This window comes from Papio anubis, chromosome 12 (assembly GCF_008728515.1).
Source record: "Papio anubis isolate 15944 chromosome 12, Panubis1.0, whole genome shotgun sequence".
NCBI lineage: Eukaryota > Metazoa > Chordata > Mammalia > Primates > Cercopithecidae > Papio > Papio anubis.
Genome location: NC_044987.1, coordinates 42055191 through 42069921, shown reverse-complemented (window position 1 = coordinate 42069921; position 14731 = coordinate 42055191). Strand labels below are relative to the sequence as shown.

The window sequence follows — 14731 nt, the reverse complement described above, 5'->3', positions numbered from 1 at the left end:
CTAGATACGAAAAATTACAAAAATATATGGATGATTATTCAACTTTGAGAAGATTCTTCTCTTCATGTTAGACCTTGTAGCTCACAGAACTGTGCAAATTCTCTATTTGCTTTTTTTCTAATCAGAAAAAAATGTTTAGCACAGCAAATTATGGAGCAGTTGTCTCATTCTTCAGTCAAAATGTGGGGATGTGTTTATATGACAAGTATTGGAACAGTTTCTTCAGGGATAACACTCATCTTAGTTAACATGAGAATTTGTACCCTATGATATGGTGTAGGACAAAGGAGAATAATGAACTAGTCTTTAGAATCTTGTGATTGATTGTACCTCACTACTAAAGCTTTCCAGGCAGCTAGAGCCACAGTGTCTAGCTTAGAGTCAATGTTGCCCCAACTCTATTTCACAGAACACTCTTTCTTTAAGACTTTGCAGTATAGGTGTGGGGTATAGGGAGAAAGAAAGGAATTCATGATCAAATAGATTTTTGAAATTGTACCTATTATGCCCCTTGGGATCCCAATTTACATAGCATAATTGTGCATGTAACAAGTATTTACTGAATTCTGACTATGCACCATGGAACTTTATTTCTAATAGTAAAGTAGACAATAAGTGCTGTAGTCCTCACTTATCCGTGGTTTCACTTCCCAATGTTTCACTTGTCCACTGCCAACCATGGTCCCAATATATCAAATGGAAAATTACAAAAATAAACCATTCATAAGTTTTCCATTTCATGCCATTTTGAGCTAACTAATGAACTCTCACTTCATCCCTCACTGTTCCTCCGACATCCTACTGGGATGGGAGTACTCCCTTTGTCCAGCGTGTCCATGCTGTGCATGTTTTCCACCCCTTAGTCACTTAGTAGCTGTTTTGTTATCAGATCACCAATCCTGGTATTGTAGTGTTTGTGTTCAAGTCACCCTTACTGTACTTAATAATGGCCCCAAAGCTCAAGAGTAGTGATGCTGGCAATTTCAATATGCTGGAAAGAAACTATATGCTGCTTCCTTTAAGTGAAAAGGTGAAAGTTCCTGACTTCATAAGAAAAGAAAAAAATGCTGAGATTGCTAAGAACTAGAGTAAGAGTGAATCTTCTATCCATGAAGTTGTGAAGAAGGAAACATAAATCTGTGCTAGTTTTGCTGTCACACCTGAAACTGCAAAAGTTACAGCCACAGTGTGTAATAAGTGCTTAGATGAGATGGAAAAGGCATTAAGTATGTGGGTGGAAAACATAAACGATAACACAAACCGATCGTTGGCAATCGGGTTTGGTTTCAGGCATTCACTAGGTGTCTTGAAACGTACCCGCCTCAAGTAAGGCTAGGGGAGGGCACTATATCTACTGTGCTTTCATATGGAGATTAAAAAGCAGAGTAAATTTTTAGAGGTGACTCAGGATGGGAGATGAGGGAAGTTTATTTTGGAGCGTATTAATGGCTCCAGGAAGTTCTACCTTAAGAAACCTCTTTATCTTTGTTCAACTAGTGTTTCCTAAAGAATATTTTAGTTGCCAACCTATATAGAATTAGTGTGTCATGGAACACAGTTTGGGAAATGGTGGGCTAGCTATTTCCACAGGGTCTCTAAGTTTTATGATTATAATTCCTCATTGGACTGATTTTCATTTCATCTTCTCCCTGGAGCCTGCTGTAGAGTTAATGGTGTATGCTGACTAGCCCAGTCTGCCTCACCAAAAATTGATTCAATTTTTACCATTTCAAGGCTGTTTGTTAGATACTAGAAGAAGAAATAAGGCCCATAACTTTTCTTCAAGGAGCTTATGGTCTAGTGTATACTTTAAAGATACACATAAGTAACTAATCTGAGGAAGACAGTACTGTCAGAAAGGTAGGTAGAAATAAAATACAGACAATGTTTAGAGCAGTGGTTCTCAAAGTGGGGTCCTCTCAAAGAGAGGACCAGCATCTCCTCAGAACTTGTTAGAATTGTAAATTCTCAGGCCCCACCCCAGATCAACAGAGTCAGAAACTCTGCAGTGGTACCCACAAATGTGAAATTTAACAAGCTTTATGATGGTTCTGATGCTCTCTAGAGTTTAAGAGTCACAGCTTTAGAAGAAGTGATGCTCACATTTGAATGGGAAATCTCCAAAATAGCTTCATAGAATTAGTGGGTGGCATTTTATCTAAACCTTCTGAGTAAAACTTGTAGATGCAGATGGATAGAGACCTGCATTCCTAAAGGAAACAAGAGCTGTCAGAGTCACATTAACAGCGGAGACCTCAGGTCTAGTTTTAGCTGTTTTATAGGCAAGCTCTGTGACCTTGTTCAAATCACATAACCTGTCTCAGTCTGTTTCCTCAATGGCTAAACTAGGGTGTTGGGGTAGAAAAGTTTATGATCCCTTTGGCTATAAAACTCAGTGACTTTATATGGCTTTGGCTCAGTATTTCATTATATAATGTGAATAATGGCATAACCTAAATTATTGTGATTCAAATACTTAGTATATTATCTTATACATTCTCTAGCTACAATGGTTTGTATTTAAAAAAAAATAACCTGCATCAAAGCCTTTTTCTTCCTTTCAGGCAGCCATTAGCACCAACCAGAGAGTAAAACTTTATTCCCAAGTATGTCATACGAGCAGTCTATAACTGATTTCAGGAGCAAGGACCCAGAACATAAAGTGGTGCCATGAGAATGGTAATTTGAGTGGTATCAGAATAGGCTGCTCTAGAAGATAGGGCTAAGCAGTATCTGGCTGTTCTGGGACTCATCATTGCAAGGAGAAATCTTGCTTGAACTCCCCAGGAATTAAATGCTAGGTCTAAGGAGTAGCTCCCTAATGCAGCTGTAGTTTTCAGAGTTTGAAAGTGCATACACAGGGATTGAAATCGATTACAGAGCTTTGGCAATAGCTTTTGGCTGTGTCGCCATGCACAAGACCTCTCTGTGGCATTGACTCTGACCCCTGGCACAAGTTTGTGATCTGTGAAAGGGTAGCTTTCATATTAGGGGTGGTCCCTCTCTGGACCCTTTATCCTTACCTCAGTTTTACTTGTTTTTTGTTTTGTGTTCCTGCTTCTGAAAACCTTAATAATTATGTCAATTAATATTCATGGAATATTTACTATGTGCCAGACACTATGTTAAGCCTTTTACCTGACAGTGGGAACTCTTATAATCCCCATTTTAAGGATAAAGAATCTGAGATTTAATGAAGCTTTCGATATTAACCCTAACATCATCCAGCCACTAGATGGCAAATCCTGGATTCAACTCAGGTTTGTCTGACCTTTGAGGCTAACATAGCTTTTAGTAAAGAAAGGACATTCTTTCCTTTACCTTTGATGTGTTTTTTTTTTTTTTTTTCTACTGGAAAATAAAACGTAGAGTAGGTTGTAAATTTTACTCCCTGTCTTAAATCCCAGATTTTGTCTTCTCTAAAATCTGCCTTAACTAATGATAATAGCTAACAATTATATACTATGTGCCATGAACTGTTTTAAATATTTTTCCATTTATTAACTCAAATCCTATTTGGTACGCATTATTGTTCTTATTTTATAGAAGAATCAACTGAGGTGCGAAGAGGTTCAATAGCTTGCCTGGAGTCATAGTAAATGACATAGATGGGATTTGAATGCAGGCAGTCAAGTGCCAAAGTGCACGTTCTGTAACCGTTGCATGCTCTGCCTTTGTGTTGGCATTGGCTCTGGCACTGCATACACCGAAGCAGAGACTGATCTTCTATTTGTAGTTTGAACACGGGTCACCTTCTTCAAGGACTCCTGTCAAGGGGACTCTATATTGACTTTGTTCTTTGCTTTACAGCCTAACATAGCAAATTTCTTGAGTATCCTCCCAATTTGGCTAACAGAATCCCCTCACAATAGAAAAGATAGGAAGAGAGGGAATGAAAATGAAATATATTTTTACAATACATTTTGTAGTGTTCAGAAGTCTCACCAATTTAAGCAGACCAGATTAATGTTGGCAGAAAACAGCTTTATCAGGTTACCAAAGCAAGCATAGGTACCCTGCAGAGCCACGGCTGTCCCAGAGAGGTAGTCTCTGTGATTGCTGTTCCCTGCCCCCAAGGTCTCTGGTATTTATTCATCCATGGGAAGAAAAATCTGCATGCCCTTCCGAGTCCCACAGTAAGATCCATCCTAACAGAACAGAAGGGCAGGATGGGGAGTCACACCAGGAATGCCTCTGAAAAATAAATGTCTCGAAGATTGATGGCTTGATGATCTCTTTGGAGATTATATAAAAAATTATTGATTATGTTAGTAAGTTGTAGAAAATAGGCTCTGAGGTTGGGAACTAAGTGCTTTCTTTAAAATAATCTAGAAGCAGTAGAATAAATCAATGTGTGGAGCATCTAAAACACTGTAACTATCATATTGGCTTCACAAATAGCTTGGCTTCAATGTGGAAAAGGCAATATTATTTTTTAAAAACCTGAACAGTTGTCTCGGCCTACTAAAAAGAAAAGAAGACAAAATTTGATTCTAGAATTTGCTTTGCAAAATTTTACAACATTCCTAGCTTCTAGCACTCATTTATTTCCTAATCAGTGGGAAAACTACAAGGCTTTTAAAAATAATTTGTGTCAGATAGGGTTTTTTTTTTTTCCTGTGCCACAATAAAGATACAAAAGCCTTAAAAGATATTTTGTTTTCAACAGCTGAATTGACAAACTTAGTCCTGCTCAATTTTTTGGTGTTAGGTCTACATTTCAGTACATGATAATACCACTCCATTTATGCTTGTTTTGAAGTATTTTCTATTTGCATTTAAGACCACTGATTCTGGTTTATAAGAAAATAATTCCAGCAGTGTATCTTGCTGAGAGAAAAACTCACTATGCAAAAGCACTAATTTTTGAATAGTTAAATTGAATGATATGTTTTCATATTATGACAGCATTCTTTGCCTTGAAAGATTCACAGAAAGATTTGTAAAAGTAACTATCCCCTTAGGGCACTTAAATGTTTATTTATAAACAGCTAACTACTTAGAGGAGGAAATAACACCAGGGAGAGAAATATGGTGTCAGAAAAGGAAGATGACTCCAACAAAATGATAAACCACAGTTCTAAAATTGTAATGGAACTCAATGAAAACTAATTCAATTGAAGTGTGTTTCAGTTTGACATTAGCTCTGAACCTGGGAGACTTGAGACCTGGTATTAGGGGAATCTCTTCATTTTATGGACCCTTGTTTCTTCATCTGTAAACTCAGGAGATTGGAACAGATGATCTTTAAGGCTCCTTTGAACCTGTATAATTTCTTGATTCGGTTTCCTGAAGTAAGATGTGCTTTTTGTTGGGGAATAGGAAACGGAGCATATTAAAGGCATCTGGGCCTCTGGTTACATTAGTACTTAGTGTTCTGTTCAACAAACCAGCGTTGTTTGCTTCCTGTGTCGGGGGTGCTGTACTGGGTGCTGGGAATAGAGTGATGTACTTCCCATCAGTTTTCGTTAAGTAGAAGTCCAGAGTGCGAATGAGGGGGCAGACTCAGAAAAGTTCAGTTGAACTGAATTTTTCGTGGGGGAAGTTTTCCTCTCTGATGACCATGGAGTCCAGACTCCTTGGGCAAAGGATTAGCAAAATTACTGTTACAGGAAGTCTTCTCAGCACAGAATAGTGAGTGAGAAATGAGGCAGAAACTTTGTTTGTATTTTTCTGGAGCATTCTGGGAATGATCCCAGTGTTTCACCTTGAGAGAGTGTAACCTAACCTTTGCATTCCCTTACAAGAGACTTGCTTACTTGACCATGTACACATGTCCACAGTGAGCCTAAACATTTCTCCACTGCTTTGGAACCTTTTGAGATGATGAAATAGAAGGGACTCCTGAGGCGTACAAAATACTATTAAAGCTTCTGCTAGTGTACTTCTGTGATCACTAAAGAGAGGTTCTGTTGCTCCCATATTTCAGCTGACTGTGCTCCACAAAGTAGACACCCAAGCACACTGGGATTCGCCACTCTGCTAGGTAGGACATTTGAAGCTACTGCATCCAGAAAACCCCAAATGTATCATTTTCTTAATAAAGTTTCCTTTGAAATGACCAGCAGCCCAATGGTGTCTTTCTAGGAACTTACTGAGCAGGGTCACCAGCGGCCATCTGACTTGGTCCCTGACCTAGTTACCAGAGCTGCTGTCCACAGGCTGCCTGTTCTACTTACTTAGCACATGCGATGCCTCTAAAGAACTGCATGTGAAATTAACTTCCTTTATAGAAGCTTACTCCCTTTTTTGACTTTTCGTTTTTGCTGTCTGTAAATGCCTGTAAAGTCCGTAAATTAAACTTGACTTTTTCTATTTGTAACTCCATGTTTTCTACTGGATACTTAAGCAGATGATAGCAGCAAGATATCTTACATTCTCAGGCAGAACCAGCATTTGCATGCTCAAGGTTTCACCTCAGGAGAGTCTCTCGTAAGGTGGAGCTAAAAAAAAAAAAAAAAAAAAAAAAATAGGAAAGCCTTGTGGGGTATGGAGAGAGCCTGAGCTCTAATCTAGGGTCTGCCAGACTCTATCAATGATTATTAATTTTAGACAGTTTCCACAGTTTTATAACTATGTGGGTTAAAAGATAAAGACTTTTTCCTATTTTAGCCAGTAAAATTAATCAAGGAGAGGGGAGAAAGGAGGTATTCAACAAGTCTATTTAGACTTAACTAATAAAGTCTAGATAGGAAAATGAGGTTTTATATTCTCATTAACAAAAAGGTTATAATAATATGTGCCTTGCTAATCTTGGATATGAAAGGGTTTTATAAACCATAAATATAATTTGTAATATTTTAATATGTTAAACTCCTATAGGGTTTTTTTTTTTTTTTTCAGTTTGCAGCCAATAATTAGAACTACATTAAAACCAGAGAGGAGATAACCAAAAAGATATGCTGGGGGCAGGGATGGGTTGTGCTTTTTAAAATCAATGATACATGTTGACTATTTCATTAGAATTAAATTATGTCATATGTGCTTCTAGGAGCCTTAATTATTTCATTCTTGCTTGCAGGTGATTTTGAGAGAGTGATTGTGTTATGGGAAAAGCATGGATTTTAGGGAAAGATTAAGGTCTGAGATCCTGCTTTGCTACTTGCTGGCTGGGGAACATTGCTTGGGCAAATGTCTCAACTAAATAAGATTAACTTCTCTGACCCTCAGTTTTCTAATATGTCATTGGGTAAAATGGTACCTATTACTTAGGATTGTTGTGAAGATTAAATATAACAAAATGGGAAAATGACTGACACAGTGCCTACATCATTGCATGCCTGCAAAGAAATTCATTTCCCATCTCCTCTCATCTTCACGTTCCCTGTAGAGGAAGAAAAGGAGAATATCAAGGGCTTGCAGAGTGTAAGACTGAACAGAAGAATTCGTACTTGGGGGTTCTAAAAATCTGATCCTTTGGGTATAAATAGACTTAATTTTTTCTTATTGAATACCTCCTTTCTCCGCTCTCCTTGATTGATTTTACTGGCTAAAATAGGAAAAAGTTTGCATCTTTTAACCCACATAGTCATGAAACTGTAGAAACTGTCCAAATTTAATAGTCACTGATGAAAGTAATTGGAAGTATCTCTTGTAATTTCGTAAGTTTTTCTTGCAAGTAATCACTTTTACCTCCCTTGTTCTGAATAGTTTGGATATCACTCCAGTCATATAACTCCTTAGGGATTATTGTCTCTGCTTTGTAACTTGACACTTTGTTCATTCTCATGGCATTGCATTATGTATATGCCTTGATCAGTTTAAAAGTAAGCACAATGAAAGATGGTAATACCTTGAAACATTTTTAAAAGATTATAATTATAAAATTAGTTATATAACTACTGATGAACAATGTTCATTAAAGAAAAATTAGAAAATGCAGATATGCCACCAAATCCCACAACACAGTTAATCCTTTTTAAATATAAAGATTCAGTTGCACATATAGATGTTTATATAGTAATAGAACTCATGCTATATATGCTGTTGATGACCTCTTTTTCCTTAGCATTATATCTTACTGCATCTGAAAATGCACATCTTTTATATCTCTATTTTTAATGACTCCATATTATTTTATTTTATGAATACATCATGAGTTATTCAGTCCTCTATTGATAGGCATTTAGCATCTCTTCAATTTTTTTTTGTTACTTTAAAATGTGCTATAACAGATACGTGTTTAAATGTTTCTATAGGATAATTACTACAAAGGCAGTTCTAAGTCAAAGGTAAATGCACTTAAGACCTCCAATATATACCTCTAACTTGACCTTCAGAATGTAAGAAATCTTGTACCAATGAACAACCCTGTCAGCAGTATAAAAGTGTTATTTAAAACAAAGTGTCACTTGAAAAAAATTCTTACAAGATTCGGCTAAATTCTAGTAATCTTGGGTTCCTCATTTCCTAGTAGTGGCGAGGTTTCTAATTTTTTCTTATAGTGCTGTTTTAATCAAAAGATTTTATGATAAAGTTTTGAAAAGCATGGTTTCCTAATAGTTATTTCCCACTCTCCCACTTCTTCTAGGATGGTTAATTTATCTTTTCTCTCTCTCTTTCTTCCCCTCCAGGATGGAAGTATGATGTGATGGATATAATTATGGGACACTGTGTGGGCGCACGGCCTCCTCCTTGTTGCCTCATCCTCCTGCTTTTCAAGCTTTTGGCCACCGTCTCCCAGGGGCTGCCAGGGACTGGGCCCCTGGGCTTCCACTTCACACATTCCATTTATAATGCTACCGTGTATGAGAACTCAGCAGCAAGGACCTACGTCAACAGCCAGAGTAGAATGGGCATCACCTTAATAGATCTGTCCTGGGATATCAAATACAGAATAGTGTCCGGAGATGAGGAAGGCTTTTTCAAAGCAGAGGAAGTCATCATTGCAGATTTCTGTTTTCTCAGAATAAGAACTAAAGGTGGCAATTCTGCCATATTAAATAGGGAAATCCAGGATAATTATTTATTGATAGTAAAAGGTTCTGTCAGAGGAGAGGATTTGGAAGCATGGACCAAAGTGAATATACAGGTTTTAGATATGAATGATCTGAGACCTCTGTTTTCACCCACAACATACTCTGTTACCATAGCAGAAAGCACACCTCTAAGGACTAGTGTCGCCCAGGTGACTGCAACAGATGCAGATATTGGTTCCAATGGAGAATTCTACTACTACTTTAAAAATAAAGTTGATCTCTTTTCAGTTCACCCCACGAGTGGTGTCATCTCCTTAAGTGGCCGATTAAATTATGATGAAAAGAATAGGTATGATCTGGAAATTTTGGCTGTGGACCGGGGAATGAAACTGTATGGAAACAATGGAGTGAGCAGTACTGCAAAGCTTTATGTTCACATTGAGCGCATAAATGAACATGCCCCAACAATCCAGGTAGTCACTCATGTTCCTTTCTCATTGGAAAAAGAGCCGACATATGCAGTGGTGACAGTTGATGACTTAGATGATGGAGCCAATGGAGAGATCGAATCTGTTTCCATCGTGGCTGGGGATCCTTTAGATCAGTTCTTCCTGGCTAAGGAAGGAAAGTGGCTGAATGAGTACAAGATTAAGGAGAGGAAGCAGATTGACTGGGAGAGCTTTCCCTATGGCTACAATCTCACTCTTCAAGCAAAAGACAAGGGATCTCCTCAAAAATTTTCAGCATTAAAGGCAGTCCACATTGGCAACCCCACAAGAGACACTGTCCCCGTTAGATTTGAAAAAGAAGTGTACGATGTGAGCGTAAGTGAATTTTCCCCTCCTGGTGTCGTGGTTGCTATAGTAAAACTAAGTCCTGAACCGATAGATGTGGAATACAAATTATCTCCTGGTGAGGATGCAGTGTACTTCAAAATTAATCCTCGGTCAGGTCTGATTGTTACAGCACAGCCACTGAATACTGTTAAGAAGGAGGTTTATAAACTGGAGGTGACAAACAAGGAAGGAGATTTAAAAACACAAGTCACCATCAGCATAGAAGATGCGAACGACCACACCCCAGAATTTCAGCAACCACTCTACGATGCTAATGTGAATGAAAGTGTTCCAGTGGGAACCAGTGTTCTAACAGTTTCAGCTTCTGATAAGGATAAAGGGGAAAATGGGTACATCACCTATAGTATCGCTAGCCTGAATCTGTTACCATTTGCCATTAACCAGTTTACAGGTGTTATTAGCACAACTGAAGAATTGGATTTTGAATCTTCCCCAGAAATTTACAGATTCATTGTTAGAGCCTCTGACTGGGGTTCGCCGTACCGCCATGAAAGTGAGGTCAATGTGACTATTCGAATAGGAAATGTCAACGACAACAGCCCTCTCTTTGAAAAAGTGGCTTGCCAGGGAGTTATTTCATATGACTTTCCAGTCGGTGGACACATCACAGCAGTCTCAGCGATCGATATTGATGAACTTGAACTTGTAAAGTACAAAATAATTTCTGGAAATGAACTTGGCTTCTTTTATTTAAACCCAGACTCTGGTGTTTTACAGCTTAAAAAATCACTGACAAATTCTGGCATTAAAAATGGCAATTTTGCCCTCAGAATTACAGCAACTGATGGAGAGAATCTTGCAGACCCCATGTCTATTAACATTTCCGTCCTACATGGGAAGGTGTCTTCAAAGAGCTTCAGCTGCAGAGAAACTCGTGTGGCTCAAAAGCTGGCAGAGAAGCTACTCATTAAGGCAAAAGCAAATGGGAAACTGAATCTGGAAGATGGATTTCTTGACTTTTATTCAATTAATAGGCAAGGACCATATTTTGACAAGTCTTTTCCTTCTGATGTGGCTGTAAAGGAGGATCTGCCAGTTGGTGCTAACATTCTGAAGATTAAAGCCTATGATGCTGACTCTGGCTTCAATGGAAAAGTGCTATTTACAATATCAGATGGAAATACGGATAGTTGCTTTAATATTGATATGGAAACTGGGCAGCTGAAAGTCCTTATGCCCATGGATCGAGAACACACAGACCTCTATCTCCTTAATATCACCATCTATGACTTAGGTAATCCACAGAAATCATCATGGAGACTGCTGACCATCAATGTGGAGGATGCTAATGACAATAGCCCAGTTTTTATTCAAGACAGTTACTCAGTTAACATTCTTGAAAGTTCAGGCATTGGTACTGAAATCATTCAAGTGGAAGCCAGAGACAAAGACTTAGGTTCTAATGGTGAAGTGACTTACTCAGTCTTGACAGATACACAGCAGTTTGCCATCAATAGCTCAACTGGAATCGTTTATGTAGCCGACCAGTTGGACCGGGAATCCAAAGCCAATTATTCTTTGAAAATAGAAGCCAGGGACAAGGCAGAAAGTGGTCAGCAACTGTTTTCAGTTGTCACTCTGAAAGTTTTTTTAGATGATGTCAATGACTGCTCCCCGGCTTTCATTCCCAGTAGCTATAGTGTGAAGGTTCTTGAAGATCTCCCTGTTGGCACTGTCATTGCTTGGCTTGAGACCCATGATCCAGATCTTGGATTGGGGGGTCAAGTACGCTATTCCTTGGTCAATGACTATAATGGGAGATTTGAAATAGATAAAGCAAGTGGGGCCATCCGCTTGAGCAAAGAGCTTGATTATGAGAAACAGCAATTCTATAACCTTACTGTGCGGGCCAAAGACAAAGGGCGGCCTGTTTCTCTGTCATCTGTTTCCTTTGTTGAGGTGGAAGTGGTGGATGTCAATGAAAACCTCCACACTCCCTATTTCCCAGACTTTGCTGTTGTTGGATCTGTAAAAGAAAACTCACGCATTGGAACAAGCGTGCTGCAGGTGACTGCTCGAGATGAAGACTCCGGAAGGGATGGAGAGATCCAGTACTCCATCAGGGATGGCAGTGGTCTTGGAAGGTTCAGTATAGACGACGAGAGTGGTAAGTGTAATATTTTGTGCCAAGAGTGTTGTTTCAACTCTTTTAAATGGTCAACATTGGAAAAGTAAAGGAATGTTAGGCCACTAAAATAGAATGACAAATGAGGTTGCATTTGGTGCAGAGACGACGCACGTAGATGCTTTTTCTTAGAATGTTCTGGTTTGTTAGAAGATCTGTTTAGACACTAACAGCCGTGGTTTCCAGTGGGAGTCCTGGTTTGTTCTGTTTTGTTTTTTCTTGCTCAGCACTACTGCTACCAGGTCATCTTTTGATAAGGCTAAGTAATTGTCACTTCTGTTGATTGTACTCCTGACCCTCTCTAAATGAAGGAATCTGATAAAGTAAATTACATTTGAATTGGCTTTAAGTTAGAAGTGTGAAATGGATTTTCAAATGGATCTTATATAAGAATCTTTCCCTTTACAGTAAGGCTTTGCAGAAGTGATATTGCATTAGTTGCTTGGTCTTTTATCTTTCTTGGGTTCGTCTGGTCCTTGAACGATGGACATTTGCACTCTGTAGCTCCATTAATATAAGGAGGTGTGCTTCTACAAATGCTTTCTTAATGGAATAAATGACTCTTGCTATGAATTTCATTTATAAAAATTGATTTTAAGAATTTATTTGTAAGGAGATTTTTTACAAAACATTTAAAAATATGGGGCAAAATTGTTCCAGTATTTGTATTGCTTCTGACTTACTTTTAAAATTATTCATTCATAGATAAAGATACAGGTTTTTTAGAAATACTTGTTATTGTCGCTATTTGTCTTTAAAATGTTCATGTGCCTGGGCACATGCATGTCTCTGTGTATGTGTATGTTTCCGTTCCTTTGCTAGCACTGTGCATTTCTCTAGACTTTAGATTGTAGACATCTCAAGTGAGGGCCTGTGTCTTCCCTAGTCTTGTTTAAATGGTAATATTAGCACCTTACCATTTTCAGGGCTCATTTACATACATTAGATACTTATCCACAATATTCATAGAGTGCTTTTGCTCCCTTAGTCAGCTCAAGCTGCTACAGCAAAATACCACAGACTGGGTGATTTAAACAATAGACATTTATTTCTTATAGTTCGGGAAGCTGGAAGTCCAAGATCAGGGCACCAGCACAGTCAAGATGAAGGCCTTCTTCTGGGCTTGCCAACTACCAACTTCTTGCCGTGTCCCCACATGGCAGAGAGAGCAGGCTTTGGTCTTTTTCTTCCCATAAGGGCACTAATGCCATCATTAAGGCTGTACCCTCATGACCTCATCAAAACCTAACTTCCTCCCAAAGGCTCTATCTCTATGTAGCGTTACATAAGGGTTTAGGGCTTCTGAGTATGAATTTGTAGGGGACATATATGTACATTCTGTTCATAACAGTCCCAGTGATGATGATTAGAACAGGAGGTAGGAAGGTATCCCTATAGACATACTAACTGTATATCCACAATACCAGAAAAATGATTTAAGAAACTATATCAAATATTAGGTAGCAAGAAAGCTGTATGTGCCATCTCAAGTTTAAACTATAGCTTTTGTATACATAGGCTCTAATTATGGCCAGTGTAAATTGTAAAATTGGTCTTCATAGCTATAGTAGATTAAAAGTCAATGTTAGGAAATTTCACCCTGACTTTGCCACATACTGTATGTTATCATGTATCCCTTAAAATTTGGTTGGAATATATGTCTGCCTTTTAAGTACAAAATGTTAAAAGAGGGGAACTAGCCTTTACCGAGTGCCTACTCTGTACTAATACTTTGCTACTAATAATAATGAGTTCATTGAGTACTTACAATGTGCCAGACACTGTACAGAGGGTTTATAGACAGGTCTTATTTAATTCTTCCAACAGCACCATGAGGTGGGACTGATAATTACCAACTCATGAACTGAGGTTCAGAGAAGACATAGAATATGGAGCCTACTTTCAAACTTAGCTTCGTGTAACTGCAGTGTACCTTGCTCTCACCCATCTCAAGATAAGTTGGAATTTCCTTGCATGTTCCCAACTACACTGAAATTTGGTGTTGAGCTAAAATCTGCAAGGCAATAAAGTATTAAACAGGTTTCAAAATCCTTGCAACCCTGGACTTATTGACTAATGGTGCTGGTCATTGATTAACCTTCCTGATTTCTTTATAGTCCCATTGTTTGTATGGCTCTCTAGTGATGAACTTAGCGTTGAGACTCAGGTAAATGTGGGTAGGTAGGTCATAGGAAAAGTTCGAACTGAATCATTCACCACTGCTATATAGATGACTACATCAAGTCATACCCAGTTGTTTTTTTCTTTAATCAGGAAGTTGCATTTTGGTTTACCTGATACAGTGAAAAGTAGGAACAATTTGGTATCAGTGGCATAGATTTTCCCACAGGTAACTTGCTACAATGTTTCTACCTTGGGTATTACTTAGAAAAGATATGTATTTGCGTTTGCTCCATTATATTCTGAATTATATATATATTAAAAAAAAACCCTTTAATTGGCCAGTCATGGTAGCCCATGCCTATAATTCTAGCACTTTGGGAGGCCAAGGCAGGTGGATCTCTTGAGCTTAGGAGTCCCAGACTAGCCTGGTCAACATAGTGGAATTCCATCTGTACAAAAAAATACAAAAAATTAGCTGGGTGTGGTGGTGCATGCCTATAGTCCCAGTGACTCAGGAAGCTGAGGCAGAAGGATCACTTCAGTCCAGGAGGACGAAGCTGCAGTGAGCAGTGACTGCACCACTGCACTCCAGCCTGGGTGTCAGAGTGACACCCTGTCTTAAAAAAAATAACAATTAAAAATAAAAATAAAAACTTTTGTCATCAGCAATACTAATGCCACTTATATTTTCACATTGCTTTGTGACT

General features: G+C 38.4%; 1 protein-coding gene across 5 annotated transcripts in view; it reads left to right on the top strand.

Annotated features, from left to right (window-relative positions):
• FAT3 (FAT atypical cadherin 3) overlaps positions 1–14731 on the top strand; it is a 703955-nt gene that overhangs the window by 129044 nt on the left and 560180 nt on the right. For all 5 annotated transcript variants that reach the window (XM_021926426.2, XM_021926429.2, XM_021926427.2 and 2 more), the window contains exon 2: positions 8574–11882. In XM_021926426.2, the coding sequence (XP_021782118.2) occupies positions 8591–11882 (3292 nt within the window). In that variant the 5' untranslated portion in view covers positions 8574–8590. The remainder of the gene's footprint in view (positions 1–8573; positions 11883–14731) is intronic.